General features: G+C 49.1%; 1 protein-coding gene across 1 annotated transcript in view; it reads left to right on the forward strand.

Annotated features, from left to right (window-relative positions):
- PAIP2B (poly(A) binding protein interacting protein 2B) overlaps positions 1-18,645 on the forward strand; it is a 61,688-nt gene that overhangs the window by 37,400 nt on the left and 5,643 nt on the right. The window contains exons 2-3 of the mRNA XM_038745099.1: positions 12,099-12,250; positions 16,210-16,386. Of these exons, the coding sequence (XP_038601027.1) occupies positions 12,107-12,250; positions 16,210-16,386 (321 nt within the window). The 5' untranslated portion in view covers positions 12,099-12,106. The remainder of the gene's footprint in view (positions 1-12,098; positions 12,251-16,209; positions 16,387-18,645) is intronic.

Here is an 18,645-nt window from a genome sequence, read left to right on the forward strand (position 1 = left end):
GGCGCCCTCAGAATGTCATCAGACGGGCATGCTTCCAGCCAGGTAAAGAAGGTCAACGTGAAAAAAGTGGAGAGCATGAATGAGGGTCGGGGGATGAGGGTCCTAGGTGAATTGTTAAAGAAGCAGCGTGGCTTAGTGGTTAGCTCCCGGGCCCGGGAGTCAGAGGTCATGGGTTCTAATCCTGGCTCTGCCACATGTGTGCTCTGTGACCTTAGGCAAGTCACTTCACTTCTGGGCCTCAGTTACCTCTTCTGGAAAATGGAGATTGACAGTGGGAGCCCCGTGTGGGACAGGGACTGTGTCCAATCTGATTATCTTGTACATACTCCAGTGCATGGAACGTAGTAAACGCTTAACAAGTACTACGATTATCAAAGAGGTGATGGGCTTTAAGTGAAGGGTCAGAAGTATGTTTGGTTGTAGATGGATCTTAGAACCAGCTCAGGGCAGGTCTGAATTTTGAAATCCTTAAACTGAAAGGCAAGATCTTTCTGGCACCTGGAACTCAGTTTCCAGCCAGAAATGGTTCCGGACATGTTGACAATTTTGTGCTTGCTAAGGATTAGCCAGAACAGCCTATTTCCATCGGAGGACCTGCTGGCCAACTCTTTACAAACCCCTTCCAAGCTTTGTTTGAAAATCTCCTGTAGACTCACTATACAAGAACCTGGGCCCAGGAGCCAGGTGACCTAGGTTCTAATCCCAGCTCCTCCCATGGCCTGCTGTGTGACTTGGGTAAAATCACTTCGCTTCTCACTCCTCACCCTCACCCTCGGCTTCAAGGCTGTCCATCACCTCGCCCCCTCCTACCTCACCTCCCTTCTCTCCTTCTACAGCCCACCCAGCACCCTCCGCTCCTCTGCCGCTAATCTCCTCACTGTGCCTCGTTCTCGCCTGTCCTGCCATCGACCCCCGGCCCACGTCATCCCCCGGGCCTGGAATGCCCACCCTCTGCCCATCGGCCAAGCTAGCTCTCTTCCTCCCTTCAAGGCCCTACTGAGAGCTCACCTCCTCCAGGAGGCCTTCCCAGACTGAGCCCCTTCCTTCCTTTCCCCCTCGTCCCCCCTCCATCCCCCCATCTTACCTCCTTCCCTTCCCCACAGCACCTGTATATGTGTATATGTGTTTGTACATATTTATTACTCTATTTATTTTCCTTGTACGTATCTGTTCTATTTATTTTGTTAGTATGTTTGGTTTTGTTCTCTGTCTCCCCCTTCTAGACTGTGAGCCCACTGTTGGGTAGGGACTGTCTCTATATGTTGCCAACTTGTACTTCCCAAACGCTTAGTACAGTGCTCTGCACACAGTAAGCGCTCAATAAATATGATTGATTGATTGATTCTGTGTTTTTTGGTGGGGGGTTTTTGTACTTGTTAAGTGCTTGCTGTGTGCCAGACACTGTATTAAGCACTGTGATAGATACAAGGCAATAGGTTGGACTGATTGCCTGCCCAAAAAGCACTCACAGTCTAAGACGGAGAGAGTAGGATTTAATCCCCATTTTTAAGTGATGCAACTGAGGCACAGAGACGTTATGACTTACCCAAGGTCACCCAGCAGACAAGTGGCAGAGTCAGAATTAAAACCCAGGTCCTCTGACTCCAGGCCAGTGCTCTTTTCATTATACCACACTGCTTCCATTTGTGCCTGTTTCCTCATCTGTTCTCCCATACACTTAAACCGTGAGCCCCTTGTATATCAGGAATTGTGTCCAGCCTGATAAACTCGTACTTAGGCTGGTGCTTGACCCCCCAGTAAGTGCTTAACAAATAGTATTGTTATTATTAATTGTCATGTTCTAGTGTCACAATTGCCACAGTAAGACCTTTCTCCTAGGACAGAATGAGCCATTTAAACATGAGCATTTTTGCACTCGTGATCATCTGGTTTTTAATGAGTGCTTGTGTAGAGCACTGTACTGATCTCTTGGAAGAGTACACTACGATAGAGTTGGCAAACTCAGTCCAACTCGAAACATTAGAATCTGGAAGTAGTTTCTTTATCTTCAGCAAGGGGGATAAGCAAACACATGACCAAAGCCTGTGTAGCCATGTCCAACTAATCATGCTTCTTGAGGAGACCACCGAACCGAGTGATCATTACTTTGTTGCATGAATATTTGGGAATGGCCCAGGCTTCCCCCCCCACTCCTCTTCCCCATCATCTTCCCCTGGCATTAAGCACTTAAGTGCCAAACCCAGTTTAAGGCCCTGGGGTCAATACATAATCAAATCAGACACAGTCCTTAACCACCCCTGTGGCTCTCAGGTCTGAGAGGAAGGGAGAACAGGCATCTTATTCCCATTTAAAGATGAGGAATCTATGACCCAGAGAGGATAGTGCAGTTGGCAGAATCACGATTAATCCCAGGCACTCTTCGCTCTAGGCCATGCCTCTCCATGGGAATTATTTAGACTTCTTTCAGTGTTCTGCGTATTGGTACGTTTTGAGCGCCCTGTGTGGGCAGGGTTCCAGACTAAATAATGTTTAGAACCTAGGCCAAAATGTGATTAAAAAGCCGTTTTCATTAGAGAAAACTTACCCAGTAATGTCTCTTAGAGGTTTTCCGTGTGAAGACATGGCCTCTTAGAGGACATAGCCATGTTTATATCCAGGCAGTAGTGAATTTGGGTGGATCCGTGGGGGAGCCCCAAATAATAACAATAATAATAATAATAGTAGCATTTGCCAACTGCTTAATAATAATAGTATTTGTTAAGCGCTTACTTTGTGCCAAGCACTGTTCTAAGCTCTTCTAAGCTCTGGGGTAGATACAACACGTGAGTCCTTGCGGGTAAAATGAAATGTTCATACCTGCTCTCCCGCCCACTTAGACTGTTAGCCCTATACAGGACAGGGACTGTATCTGACCCGATTATCTTGTTTCTACCCAGGCGTTTAGAACAGTGCTTGACGCGCACTAAGTACTCAACAGATACCGCCGTTGTTGTCGTCATTATTACCCTCCAGTTTTCTCTAATGAAGTACTTCGTTTTCCATCAATCCTGCAAAAGCCCTGCCTTCACGCTGCTTTTCTTAATATCTTATCTACCCAGATAGATGTAGAGATATAGATATATATAAAAATATATCTATATATGGAGAGAAAAGCAGCGTGGCACAGTGGAAAGAGCCTGGGCTTTGAAGTCAGAGGTTGTGGGTTCAAATGCCGGCTCCACTAATGTCAGCTGTGTGACTTTGGGCAAGTCACTTCACTTCTCTGTGCCTCAGTTACCTCATCTGTAAAATGGGGATTAAGACTGTGAGCCCCCCGTGGGACAACCTGATCACCTTGTAACCTTCCCAGCGCTTAGAACAGTGCTTTGCACATAGTAAGCGCTTAATAAATGCCATCAGTATTATTATTATTATTATTAGAGAGAGATTTAGATACGATCAACCCAGTCATGGTGGGAAGCTTTGACCATCTAAACATCTAAGCAAAGTCTACGTGCCCTTGAAGTTTTGGCCGACTTTATTGCTTAGAGACTAGATACCTGCTACACTGCCTGGATGGAACTCAGTCTTCTGGCCCTCAGGATGCTGATTTGAATGTCCTAATGCAGGACACCATTAGAAGTCGTGTGGGAAATGGCTCCCACTTAGCTGTCTCTTCCCACCAAGTCCCAGGTAGGGCTCTTTTCCTCCTCTTAACTGTCCCTGGCTCTCCACCCTCCTGCCTGGACACATCTCTCGCTAACTCTGTCAACTTTTATTCCTCCCCACAAGAAACCAGAAAAGGTAGTGTGGCCTTGGGTAAAGAGCATGGCTGGGAGTGGTGAGTCCTAAGATCAAGTGTCACACACACCCCCTCCCCCCATTTGCCTGCTATGACCTTTGGCAAGTCACTTAACTTCTCTGTGCCTTGATTTCTGCATCTGCAAAATGGGGGGCTAAATCCCTCCTTCCTAGACTCTGAGCCCCGTGTGGGACAGGGACAGTGTCCAATTTAATGATTTCGTATCTCTCCCGATGCTTAGTGTTTAGTAAAAGCTTAATCAATCTAAGCAGAGCACTGCACAGCGCTTGGCCGATCCCTGCCCTCGAAGAACTTACAAATCTAACGAGAGAGACAGACATTAAAGGAAATTACAAGTAGGGGAAATGGTGGAGTATAGGATGTGGATGTAAGTTTTGTGGGTTGGAGTGGAGTGTGTATCAAATTGCTTAGGGAGTAGGATTACGTTCACGGGTGATGTAGAAGGCCGTTGGGGGAACTAGGGCTGAGAGATGGGAGATTAATCAGTGAAGGCTTCCTGGAGGAAATATGTCTTTAGAGAGTGCTGGCGTGTTGGATGTGAAGCTGGAGGGAATTCTAGGCTAGAGGGAGGCCGTGGGCGATGAGATCAGGACACAGTGAGTAGGTTAGTATTAGAGGAGTGAAGTATGCAGATTGGGTTGCAGTGGGAGAGGAGCGAGGATAGGAAAAAGTAATAGTAATTGCGGTGTTTATTAAGTGCTCACTACGTGCCAGGCACTGTACTGATCGCTGGGGTGGCTACAAGCAAACCGGGTCGAACACAGTCCCTGTCCCAAGTGGGGTTCACGGTCTCCCTCTTCATTTACAGATGAGGTAAATGAGGCCCAGAGAAGTGAAGGGACTTGCCCAAGGTTACACAGTAGACAAGTGGCGGAGCCGGGATGAGAACCCATGACCTTCTGACTCCCAAGTCTGTGCTCTATCCGCCCCACCATGCTGCTTCCCCACAGCGTGAGTCGATTGAATGCTGTAAAGCTGAAAGTGAGGAGTTTCTGCTTTATGCGGAGATAGAAGCAGCATGGCATAGTGGATAGAGCACGGGCTTGGGGGTCAGAAGTCATGGGTTCTACTCCCGGCTCTGCCACTTACCTGCTGCGTGACCTTGGACTAGTCACTTCACTCCTTTGTGCCTCAGTTACCTCATTTGTATTATGGGCATTGAGACTGTGAGCCCAATGTGGGACAGGGACTGTGTCCACCCCGATTTCCATTTATTCACTCCAGCGCTTAGAACAGTTCCTGGCACATAGTAAGCATGTAACAGATACCGTTGTTGTTATTATTATTATTATTATTATTATTATTATTATTATTATTATTATTATTATTAGTGGTGGTGGTGGTCTTGGCATACAGTAAGTACTTAACAAATACCACAATGATTATTATTATGACTCTGTGCCACAGTTACTTCATCTGCAAAATGGGGATTCAATACCTGTTCTCCCTCCTAATAGTCATTCATTCATTCATTCATTCAGTCGTATTTATTGAGCACTTACTGTGTGCAGAGCACTGTACTAAGCGCTTGGGAAGTACAAGTTAGCAACGTATAGATATGGTCCCTACCCAAAAGCGGGCTCACAGTCTAGAAGGGGGAGACAGAGAACAAAGCTAAACATATTAACAAAATAAAATAAATAGAATAAATGTGTACAAATAAAATAAATAAATAGAGTAATATATACGTGCATACATATATACTGGTGCTGTGGGGAGGGGAAGGAGGTAAGGAGGGGGGGATGGGGAGGGGGAGGAGGGGGAGAGGAAGGAGGGGGCTCAGTCTGGGAAGGCCTCCTGGAGAAGGTGAGCTCTCAGTAGGGCTTTGAAGACCCTATAATAATAATAATAATACTAATGGCATTTATTAAGTGCTTACTATGTGCAAAGCACTGTTCTAAGTGCTGGGGAGGTTACAAGGTTATCAGGTTGTCCCCTGGGGGGCTCGCAGTCTTGATCCCCATTTCACAGATGAGGTAACTGAGGCACAGAGAAGTGAAGTGACTTGCCCAAAGTCACACAGCTGGCAGTTGGCGGACCTGGGGTTTGAACCCACGACCTCTGACTCCAAAGCCCGGGCTCTTTCCACTGAGCCACTATGCTTCACTGCCTCTCCTACTTAAGACTAAGTCCCATGTGTGAGACCTGATTAACTTGTATCTATCCCATTGCTTAGAACAGTGCTTGGCACATAGCAAGCGCTTAAATGCCATAATTATTACTGTCATCATCATCATCATCATTGTGGCTGGGCAACCACCGAAGGTTTTTGAGAAGTGGGATTAGAACCTTTGACCTTCTGACTCCCAAGCCTGTGTTGGCTTAAAATGCCGTAATTATTATTATTATCATCATCGTTGTGGCTGGGCAACCACCAAAGGTTTTTGAAAAGTGGGATTAGAACCCTTGACCTTCTGACTCCCAAGCCTGTGTTCTAGTCACTACACCAAGTCACACAGAAGTCAAGTGGCAGAGCTGGGATTAGAAGGCAGTTCCCCTAACTCCTAGGCCTGAGCTTTCCCCTCTAGGCCACTTCCCTGCCCTGGAGGATCTTACTGAGAAATCAGAACCGAACACCGAACGGGTGTCACTTCCAAAGGAGGGCAGTTAATCAAACAAAGCACAGATTGCTTTCTTCCAGATCTGCTGGGGATCCTTGGCTTCTGCTGGTTTGGGGGTTTCCTTAAGCTCTTGAACCTTTTCTTCCCCTTCTCATCTGGTTAAATATAGTCTATCTACCCCAGTGCTCAGCACATAGTAAGCAGTTGACAAATACCACTATTATTATATTCATCCATCCCAGCACTTAGTATGGTGCCTGGCACATAGTAAGAGCTTAACAAATGCCATCGTTATTATTATTATTGTTTATTGAGCATTTACTGTGTGCAAAGCACACTTGAGAGAGTACAATATAGCAATAAACAGACACATTCCCTGCCCACGATGAGCTTTATTCATTCCTTCATTCAGTCGTATTTATTGAGTGCTTACTGTGTGCAGAGCGCTGGACTAAGCACTTGGGAAGTACAAGTTGGCAACATATAGAGACGGTCCCTACCCAACAGTGGGCTCACAGTCTAGAAGGGAGAGACAGAGAACAAAACAAAACGTATTAACAAAATAAAATAAATAGAATAAATATGTACCAATAAAATAAATAGAGTAATAAATACGTACAAACATATATACATATATACAGGTGCTGTGGGGAGGGGAAGGAGGTAAGGCAGGGGGGATGGAGGGGGGTGGAGCGGGAGAGGAAGGAGGGAGCTCAGTGTGGGAAGGCCTCCTGGAGGAGGTGAGCTCTCAGTAGGGCCTTGAAGGGAGGAAGAGAGCTAGCTTGGCGGATATTAGGAGGGAGGGCATTCCAGGCCAGGGGAATGACGTGGGCTGGGGGTCGACGGTGGGACAGGCGGGAATGAGGCACAGTGAGGAGATTAGCGGCAGAGGAGCGAAGGGTGCGGGCTGGACTGGAGAAGGAGAGAAGGGAGGTGAGGTAGGAGGGGGCGAGGTGATGGACAGCCTTGAAGCGAGAGTGAGGAGTTTCTGCCTGATGGGTAGGTTGATTGATAGCCCCTGGAGATTTTCTCCCCCACCCTCCCTTGTTTCCCCTTTCCCTTCCACATAATTTTAGGCCGTCATGGGATTATATCTGCAGTCCCGCAAGAGATTTTTCAGTGAAGTGAGTTCTTACTTTCTAGCATGCCCTTCTCTCGGGTAGTGAGAAATTCCCCTGTGAGGAGAGAGAGAAAGAGAGAGAGGGGTTTTTTTCATTTCACCTCCCAGGGGTTTTGCCATTTGTCTGCCAATGGGTAGTAGTAGTAGTAGTAATAGTATTTATTAAGTACCTACTGTGTGCAGAGTACCATACTAAGCACTGGGAAAGAGTACCGAGGTGGGAATTAGACACAGATCCTGTCCCTCAAGCTTGGTCTAGTTTATAGATCACAGGCCTAGGAGTCAAATGGACCTGGATTCTAATCCCAGCCCTGCCACTTGTCTGCTGTGTGACCTCGGGCAAGTCACTTCTCTGTGCTTCAGTTCCCTCATCTGTAAAATGGGGATTAAAACTGTGAGCCCTCTGTGGGACAGGTACTGTGTCCAACCTGATTATTTTGTACCTGCCCCAGTGCTTAGAACAGTGCCTGGCACATAGTAAGCGCTTATGAAATACTACAATTATTATTAATTATTGTTATTATTGTTACTTCTGTAACAAGCAGTGGTATTTGCTTACTGTGAGCAGAACAATTGTGCTAAGTGCTTGGGAGAGCATAACACAACAAAGCTGGTAGATACATTCCCTACCCACAGTCTAGAGGCACGAGTTTGGGAGTCAGAAGATCATGGGTTCTAATCCCGGCTCCACCACTCTTCTGCTGTGTGGCGTTAGGCACACAGTAAGCGCTCAATAAATACGATTGAATGAATGAATGAAATTACTTCTCCGGGCCTCAATTACCTCATCTGGAAAATGAGGACTGAGACTGTTAGCCCCCACTTGGGACAGGAGACTGTGTCCAACCCGATTTGCTTCTGTCCACCCTAGCACTTAGTACAGTGTCTGGCACATAGGAAGCGCTTAACATTATGTGTAGAGAGAGGGAGAATGCTTTGTTTTGCTTGGCGTTGATCCTGTTTCTCCGAGAAGCCCAACATTTTGGACTTGAGGAAGTTCTCGGGTGCAGTGAATTGCAAAGGAGAGCGAGGAAGAAGAAGTAGAGGAGGAAACAAGAGAGGCAGAGATGGAGAGAACTAAGAGACACAAGAAGGCACATGCAGCAGGGACACCAACGGGGGCTTTTGCTCGCTTGACCTTGTTACCCCGATGATAATAATAATAATAATGATGGCATTTGTTAAGCGCTTATTCTGTGCAAAGCACTGTTCTAAGCGCTGGGGAGGTTACAAGGTGATGATCAGGTTGTCCCACGGGGGAACTCATAGTCTTAATCCCCATTTTACAGATGAGGTAACTGAGGCCCAGAGAAGTGAAGTGACTTGCCCAAAGTCACACAGCTGACAATTGGCGAAGCTGGGATTTGAACCCATGACCTCTGACTCCAAAACCCGTGCTCTTTTCACTGAGCCACGCTGTTTTAAAGGAGCTGGCTTCGTGGCGTCGACCTTGCGAATGCTGTTCTGGACCGTAAGCTCGTTGTGGATAGGGAACGGGCCTGCTAATTCTGTTGTATTGTGCTCTCTCAATCGCTTAGTATGGTACCCTGCACCTAGTAAGCGCTCAATACGTACCACTGATTGGTGGATTGATTCACTCCTCCCTCACTTTCATCTTTGCTAGACTGAGCATGCTCTGGGGCGGGAACCAGCTTCCTCCCGGTACATCTGACACCGGGTTTTCTGTTAGGAAAGGGACCATTTAATGTAGCGGCACTTCCATAGAGCTCTCTAAATATTTGGTCTTTTTGATGTGGGGAAAGGCTCAGTCAGGAGAAAGTGATCTTCATTCGGGCTTTGGCCTGAAACTGGCGATAAAGATCCGTGGTTTCCGACCCTCAGGGTCTGTGTTAGTTCTTAGTCGAAATTTTAGCTTTCGGTGTTTTAACAGGGGTCTCAGAACTGCACGGGGTATTAAGTATCAATCCTGGTGCTAAGGTTCTTTTGCTGGTGTAACTCTGCCTCCCACTGTCCTGCTGTCTTCTCATTCTACACTCACTCCCTTGGGGAGCCCATCCACTCACGTGGCTCCAACCACCTCAAGGCAGTGATTCCCAAACCAATCCTGCTAGGCCCAATCTCTCTCGTTCTCTTCAATCTCACCACGGATGGCCCGCCGGCTCCTCCAAGCTCAGTATGTCCAAAATGGAACTCCTCACCTTCCCTCAAACCCCCTGGCCATCTAGTTTATCTGGGCAGGATGTGTCACTGCTTATTGTTGTATTATACTTTCCTAATTACTTAGTACAGTGCTGTGCACACAGTAAGTGCTCAATAAGTATGATTGAATGAAGAGTAAAAGACAGATATGAATATGTGATGTGGGGCTGAGGGTAGGATAAATATCAAATGCTTACAGGATACAGATTCAAGTGCAAGGGTGTCTCAGAAGGAAGTGGGTGGAGGGGAAATGGGGGCGAGTCGGGGAAGGTCTAAATAGGACTTCAAAGGTAAGGCGAGCAGTGGTCTGTCACATATGAAACGAGACAGAGTTCGAGGGCAGGGAAGATTGAGCAAGGGGAGAGAGAAGAAATCAAGATAGAGGAGATGAGTGAGATTAGGTAGGAATGGGTAGGATTGAGTGCCTTAAAGAGAAGCAGCGTGGTTCAGTAGAAAGAGTCCGAGCTTTGGAGTCAGAGGTCATGGGTTCAAATCCCAGCTCTGCCAATTGTCAGCTGTGTGACTTTGGGCAAGTCACTTCACTTCTCTGGGCCTCAGTTCCCTCATCTGTAAAACGGGGATTAAGTTTGTGAGCCGCCCCGTGGGACAACCTGATCACCTTGTAACCTCCCCAGCGCTTAGAACAGTGCTTTGCATGGAATTGCTTAATAAATGCCATCACTATTATTATGATTATTGAAGGAGTTTCTACTGGAAACACAGATGGCTGGGCCACCACTGGAAGTTTCTGAAGAATGGGGAGATGTATGCAGAAAGATTTTTTTATTTTAGAAAAACAGTCCAGGCAGCTGAGGGAAGTGTGGACTGAAGACTCTCTAGACTAAGATGAATGTGTTTACCAACTCTGTTGTACCTTTCCAAGTGCTTAGTACAGTGCCCTGCGCATAGGAAGCGCTAAATAAATACCACTGGTTGGAGAGGGGAGAGACAAGTGGCAGAGAGGTCAGTGAGGAGGCTGAGGAGCCAAGACAGGATAACGCACGGAGCAACGTGATAGCAGTTTGGGTAGAGAGGAAAAGGTGGATTCTAGAAATGCCGTAAAAGTAGAACCGACAAAATTTGGTGACAGATCGAACGAGAGAAATGAGTCAAAGATAATGCCACGGTTATGCCAGGGAGGATGGAGGTGATGTCTGCCATGTTGGTCAAGTCTGCGGGATGATTGGGTTTGGCTGGGGAAGATGAGGAGTTTTAACATGGACAGTAAGCGCTCAATAAATATGATCGATCGAATAAATGACATGCTAAATTTGAGACTTCGGTGGGACATCCGGGTACAGATGTCCTGGAAGCTGGAGGTAATGCGGTAATGCAGAGAAGGAGAGGGATCAGGGCCAGAGAGGGAGATTGGGGAATCATCTATGTAGCACTGGTAGTCGAAGCCACGGTAGCCAAGGAGTTCTCGCAGGAAGCGGGATGTAGGTGGAGAATAGCAGTGAGCCTGGAGGCTAAGGCTGGTTAGGTGTCCTGCTGTCATCCAGTTTCTCTTTTTTTTTATGGTATTTGTTGTGCCTCAGTTACCTCATCCGTGAAATGGGGACTGAGACCACGAGCCCCACATTGGACAAGGGACTGTGTCCAACCTGATTTGCTTGTATCCACTCCCGCGCTTTGTACAGTGCCTGGCACATAATAAGCACTTAACAAATAGTATTATTATCATTATTATTATTATCACAGCAAGCGGTTAACAGGAAGCAGTGTGGCCTCAGAACGAGCCAGGGATGGGCAAGCCACCTCGCCTCCCCAGGCCCCAGCTTCCTCATCCGAGAAATGGGACAGGATAGGTTGTGAGCTCCGTGTGGTTCAGGGATGGGGTCTGATGCTCAACCGCCCCCACCGAAGAGCCGCGAAACAAGCCCCTTCCGTCCAATTTTCCCGGCCTCCCGTGATCCGAGAGAAATCATTCTAAGCTATCCAAGCCGAGGAGATCTTGCCCTCCTCCTAGAGTTCTTCCTGCAAAGCCCTGGGAACGCAGGGAAGCAGCAAGCGTCTGGGCAGCTGGAGGGTGCCCCAGCCTGGGCGCCAAGCTGCGCCTCGGCTAGTCTCTGGAAGAGGGAAGAGAGCCGCGTTCCCAACCCCAGTTTCCTGGGGAAGGGGGACCGCAGTCTGGGAGCAGCAGTAGGCTTTCCCGGCTGCCTTTTTCCGGAGCAACCACCCTCTGCTGACCTGGGCAGCCAGACGGTCGGTAGCTGACCGAACTCCAGGCCTTGAGAAAGCCACGTCATGCTTCCCAGATGGAAAAGCATCTGCAGCCCCAGCGGGGGCCGGTGGCTCTTGCTCTCTCTGGAAACGCGTCCCTTGTTCAGAGACCCCTGGCCACGCTGGTGCCCGGCAGTGATGACCAGATGGTCGTGGTGACTGGCAAGGTCTAGGCCTTGTTCGGCGGCGTCGGTGCAAGTGGGATTCCGCGGGGCCACCTTGATTGGTCATGCTCTTTCTCTTTTTCTCTCTCTTCCTGTCCCTTGTGTAGATTCTGTAATGATGAATGGGTCCAATGTCGCCAACACAACACCCAACACCAAATCAAAAGAGGACCAGGTGGTGAATGGGCACGATGAGAAGGAAAACAACCCCTTTGCAGAGTACATGTGGATGGAGAACGAAGAGGATTTCAACAGGCAGGTAAAGAAAGAGACAGGGAGGCTCTGAGCAGTAAGTCTGGATTCCGGTGGGCCAAGGAGAGGTTTTGGGGTGACGGGAGTTGAGGCGGGGGACAGGCCGAGAGAGAGTTGCGAGGACCCCCGCTGTGAGAAGCGGCATGGGCCTAGCGATTAGAGCACCGGCCTGGGAGTCGAAAGATCATGGCTTCTAGTCCCGGCTCCTCCGCTTGTCTGCTGTGTGATCTTGGGCAAGTCACGTCACTTCTCTGTGCCTCAGTTACCTCATCTGGAAAATGGGGACGGAGACTGCGAGCCCCCTATGGGACTGGGAGTGCATCCAACTCGATTTGCTTGCATCCAGCCCAGTGCTGTGCCTGGCACATAGTAAAGCACTTTAAAGATACCATTAATATTATTATTATTTGGACCGGTCGCCCCCCGAGGGAAGACAGGTGGTGACATTGCCCGGGGGCTGCCGCGTCAGGGGCGTACTTGTGCCAGTATGATGTGGGGTGATCAGCAACTGTCCCCTCCTGGACCCGGGCATCGACTTTGGTTCCAAGATGGATGAGATGTGAGCGTTGCCTTGGCCACCTTAGAACCTCCTCCCACCCGAGGTAGTCATTGTGCGGGTCCCAGGTTTCCGGAGCGCGTGTGGGCAGCGGGGGAGCTGTCAACCCCTAGGGATTTTCCTGGCCCCAGTTAAGGGGAAGGGCTAGCCATTTTCCAGTGGGGCTTCCCGTTTTCTAATAATAATAATAATTGTTAAGCGCTAACTGTGTGCCAGCCACGGTACTAAGTGCTGGGGTGGATACAAGCAAATTGGGTTGGACACAGTCCCTCGTCCCATGTGAGGCTCACAGTCCCCGGCCCCATTTTGCAGATGAGACAACTGAGGTCCAGAGAAGTGAAGTGACTCACACAGCAGACAAGTGGAGGGGCCAGGATTAGTATCCATGACCTCTGACTCCCAGCCCATGCTGTATCCTCTACACCATGCTGCTTCGCTCATTTTCTCTTTCTCATGGGAGAAATTAAGACTAAGCTCTGGGCTGGAGGTGGAGAAAAATGGAGCGCAGAGGGAGTAGGGGGGAGGAGTGACCCAGGAGTGTGTTAGTCTCGCAGGGAGTTGGGGTGTCTGGGGGCTGTCTTTGGGCCTGCTCTCCCCCAAGCCATTCTGGAGGGTGGCGGGCGAGGGGTGGAGATGGCTACAGAGAAATAAATGGCTGTGGGGGAATCCAGCTGAGCCATCCTGGAGGCTTGGGTGCTTATTTGGTGGAGGGATTTGAGAAGCCCCAAAGGAGCGGCAAGCGGCGTTTCTGAAGGAAAGGGTCAGAACTTGTCCTCTGGACTGTAAGCTTGTTGTGGGCAGGGAAAGTCTGCTAGTTCTGTTGTATTGTACTCTGCCAAGTGCTTAGTGTAGCGCTCTGCACACAGTAAGCGCTCAGTAAATACCACTGATTGATTGTCAAACCCTCGCGGAAGACTGCCTGAGAGCAGAAGGCAGAAAATGCCGACCAAGTGTTCAGCCGGGGGTTGGTGTACTTAGAACACTGCTTGGCACATAGTAAGAGCTTAACAAATACCATTATTATTATTATTATTATTATTATTATTATTATTATTATTATCATTATTATTATTATTATTTGGGTTTAGGGGGGTTTTTTGTTTTTATTTTGTTTTAGTTTGTTTCGTTTTTTTTATTTTTAGGCATTAAGAGCTTGCCACAAGCCAGGCACTGTACTAAGCGCTGGGGTTGATACAAGGTAATCGAGTTGGACACAGGCCCCGTCCCTCATAGGGCTCACAGTCTTGATCCCCTTTTTTTTACAGATGAGGTAATGGAGGCACAAAGAAGTGAAGTGACTTGCTCAAGGTCACACCACAGACAAATGGCAGGGCCGGGATTAGAGCCCAGCTCTTCTGATTCCCAGGCCCGTGCTCTTTTCTACTGGGCCACACTGCCTCTGCTTCTGTTCTCTCCCTTCTGCCCAGTTCAGTGATCGCCATACAGTTTAGCACTCAGTGAATACCATCGATGGATTGATTGATTGTCGACTGTTTGCAGTGGCCGACGAGAGACTCAAAGATCAGGGATCAAATAAGACCCTCGGAACAAAGATTCAGACCAACCTGATTAACTTGTATCCACCCCGGTGCTTAGAACAGTGCTTGGCACATAGTAAACACTAAACGAGTACCATAATTATTATTACTAGTAGTAAGCGCTCAATAAATAGACCGTGGACTACCCACATCTTGTTTAAGTACCCCCAAGTCTGATGATCTGATCAGTCGCCTTTCAAGAGAAGCATTTGGGGGGCTGTCTGAGAAGGCCTTCACTGTGGCCATTGGGCTCTGACACGGTCAAACTGAGTGACCGGTCTGGAGGAAGCAGTGAGAGAGCAGGACTGCGCTAGCCATCCACCTCTTCTCCAAAGCTATCAACTGATGGCATTTATCGAGGGCCGACCGTATGCAGAACACTGCTTGAAACGCTCAGGAGAGTCAATCTATCAAGCAGTGGTATTTATTAAGATTGTGCTATGTACAGAGCACTGTATTAAGCACTTAGGAGCATACAACATAACATAATTAGCAGGCACATTCCCTGCCCATAATGAGTTTACAGTCTAGAGGGGAAGACAGACATTAATATGAATAATTTATAATTTAATTATAAAGATGTGGACATAAGTGCCATGGGGTTGGGGCCAATATTAAATGTCCAAAGGTCACAGATCCAAGTGCATAGATGACGCAGAAGGGAGGAGCGAGCTGGGGAAATGAGGGCTTGGTTGGGGAAGTCCAGTACAACTGAATTGGAAGACACGATTACTGCCCTCAAGGAACTTCCAGGGTGGATTAATGGCACTTGGTTCTCCCTCTTAGCCCTGGAGTCTGTCTTGGCGTGTGTTTGGCTGTAGGTTTCTGTGTTCCTAGGCATCCTCGGTTTACTCATTCGTCACTTACAGAAAAGTGGACCGGTGTCTTTCTCTGGGTCTGCGACATAGGTGACCCCCCTGTGAGTGGCGATTCATTCATTCAGTCGTATTTATTGAGTGCTTACTGTGTACAGAGCACTGTACTAAGCACTTGGGAATGTACAAGACAACAGCCCACAACGAGCTCACAGTCCAGAGTGAGGGAGACAGACATCAATACAAATAAATAAAATTACGTATCTGTACGTAAGTGCTTTGGGGCTGGGAGGGGGAAGAGCAAAGGGATAAATAAAATTACAGATATGTACGGAAATGCTTTGGGACCGGGGGACGGGGGGTGGGAGCGGGTCAAGAAGATGCAGAAGGGAGTGGGAGGTGAGGAAAAGCAGGGCTTAGTCTGGGTAGGCCTCTTGGAGGAGATGGGCCTTCAGTAAGGCTTTGAAGTGGGGGAGAGTGGTTGTCTGTCAGATTTGAGGAGGGAGGGCGTCCCAGGGCAGGCAGGATGTGGGCGAGGGGTCGACGGCGAGACGGGAGAGATGGAGGCACATTGAGAAGGTTAGCCCTAGGGGAGCGGAGGGTGCGGGCTAGGTTGTAGAAGGGGAGAAGCCAGGTGAGGTAGGAGGGGCAAGGTGATGGACTGCTTTAATGCCAATGGAGAGGAGTTTTTGATCCAGAGGTGGATGGGCAACCACTTGAGGTTTTTGAGGAGCAGGGAGATGATTGTAGTCGGCTGAAGCTTGCTTCTTATTGGGTGACCATACTCCCCTCCCCATCCCACACACACCCCGTCACTTACTGCAGAACCCAGCTCAGAGCGGCCCCTCAGTTGGTTGCAGTGGTGGCCTCCTGGGGGTTGGGAAGCATCACCCCCATTGAGGCCCCCCGCAGTCTCCACCAGCAGTGTGGGATGAAGGCCCCGATGTGCTCCGTTAGTCCTTCCGGGGAGCCCCGAAGACGGGCGGGAAGGGCGACGCTCTGAGGGTCCTGGGTGCGATTTAGCGGTGACGGTCAACACCGACTGTGCCCCTGCCAGGTGGAAGAGGAGCTTCAGGAGCAGGAATTCCTTGACCGCTGCTTCCAGGAAATGCTGGACGAAGAAGACCAGGACTGGTTCATTCCCTCCCGGGACCTCCCGCAGGGGATTGGGCACCTGCAGCAGCAGCTAAACGGACTCTCCGTCAGCGACGGCCGCAGCTCGGAAGACATTTTGGTAAGGCTCCCGCTTGGCTTTGTGTCGAGGGCTCCCCCGTGCTCGCCCCCCAGGCCACTCGGCTCCCTCCAGCTCACCGCCGGGAGAAATGAAACCGGGAACGGAAGCAATCGGAGACCGGCTGGGATTTTGTGGTATTTAAGTGCTTACTATGGGCCGAGCACTGTCCTAAGCACTGGGGTAGATGCGTGGGGTTTACAGCCTGAGAGAGAGCGTTATTGGTTTTGTGTCATTTTGTACTCACGTTGGGAGGTTCCCGCACCAGCAGGAAGCCCTGGGGGCTGGTCACTTTTAAAGGATAGAGAAAAATTAAGGTCAGAGAGCTGGAGATGTCTGGCAAGAATTTATTTAGTCGTATGTATTGAGTGCCTACTGTGTGCAAAGCACTGCACTAAGCGCTTGAGAGAGTACAATCTAACAACAAGCAGACACATTCCTGCCCACAACAAGCTCACAGTCTAGAGGGGGAGACAGACATAAATATAAGTAGATGACAGGTATTTACATATGTGCCGTTGGGATGGGAGGGAGAATGAATGAGGACCAAGTAGGAGCGGCGCAGAAGGAAGTGTGAGAAGAGAAGAATTTGGGTTTTTCTTTTTTGTGCTGGCTGGCTGTCTTCTGCAGGCAGGGCCTCTTGGCTCCTGTCTAGCATTGTGCAGACAGGGTGGGGAAAAGTGTTGAGAGCGGGAGGAGAAAGCAGATCTGGGAGCTTGAGGATAGAGCCCTTTCCTGGTCCAGCCCAGACTGTGTGGCCCAACCACTGAGGCTGGGTTCAGCCCAGCACAAACCCTTGAGCTGGTGGAAGGAGAGACTGTAACAAGGATGTGTGTGGAGGGAGGACTTTGTGTCCTCTTCTCCCTGCCAGCTCCTCAGTCGTTTCAGAAGGCTGGTTTGATTTTGAGTTGCAGCACTTGAGAGAGAGCCCCGTGTATTTGTGTTCGGCAGCCCCATCGAGCAGTGAAATCCAGTAATTCCAGTAGAGAAGCAGTGTGGCCTAATGGAAAGGGTATGGGCTTGATTGTCAGAGGACCTACGTTCTAATTCCAGCTTTGCCACTTACCTGCCGTTACGACCGTGGGCACATCACTTCTCTGTGCTTCCCATCGGAGTTCTCTCCTACTTACCCTGGGAGCCCCGTGTGGGACAGAGACCGTATCTGACCCGATGATCTTGTATGTACCTCACTGCTTAGTATACTGCTTCCACAGAATATGCGCTTAACAAATTAGACAAAAAAAAACCCCACTCAGAGCCTATTCTGACAAAGTTCTGGAGCTATGCTTTGGGCAGGAAAAGCTGGTCACTTCTCTGTCAAAAGTCCAGGTGAAATCTTGATAGGGTAAGAGCTCTTAGTGGAACAGAAGTAGTGTGGAAACTTGATACATCTAACGTCACCTGCCCTCATGTCCACAAATTCACACGCTTACGCACACATATTTACATACGTATGCTTGCAGGCCCAACCCCCTATTCAGCTGGCTGTCTTAGAGATCACTGGCCCCTGGTCCTTGAGTCCCGTCACCCGCCGAGTCCAGGTCGGCCAGAGGCTCAACCCCTGGCTTGCGAGAAGTGGTAGGATCCCATCGGGATCACACCGTTCCTGGGGGAATCCAAATCTGGAGGTCAGGAGAACCGTCTCAAAACGAAGCAGCAGCAGGCCTCGCTGTAACTTTGTGACGGCTTCTCTGTCACCCTCTCTGACATCATCCGTGGACTCAGTGTTGCTCGTTCTCATTCTACCGAGATCTTAGCTGGGTTAAACATGGTCTCTGCCCTCAAGGGGCTTAGCATGCTAGGGAACTACCAGCAGACAAACGTGTAATCAACATGAACAGGTTCATCTAAAACATTCCCGAGAAACGCAGGTAGATCATGACCTGCTTCGAAGTGCGAGCGCAGCTCTGTGGTCCGGCGGTCAGCTTGAAGAAGACCAGCACTCCGTGCCCGCCTGTGCCTATCTACGCACATCGGGCACCTGTATTTGCCCCAACGTTTATACACTCATCTCCCTTCCAAATGGCCTAAGATTCCTATTGGCAAAGCCCTTGCGCGCTTAGTACAGTGCTCTGCACACAGGAAGCGCTCAATAAATACGATTGAATGAATGAGTCACCGAATTCTGCTACCTGGGTAGTATCCCACCCAATGACGCGTGGGTAAACAGCAGTAGAGAAGCAGTGGCCGAGCAGAAAAAGCACACAAGTCATTTAACTTCTCTGTGCTTGTTTCCTCATCTATAAAGTGGGGACTAAGCCC

The sequence above is a fragment of the Tachyglossus aculeatus genome, chromosome 4 (assembly GCF_015852505.1).
Source record: "Tachyglossus aculeatus isolate mTacAcu1 chromosome 4, mTacAcu1.pri, whole genome shotgun sequence".
In the NCBI taxonomy this organism is placed as follows: Eukaryota; Metazoa; Chordata; class Mammalia; order Monotremata; family Tachyglossidae; genus Tachyglossus; species Tachyglossus aculeatus.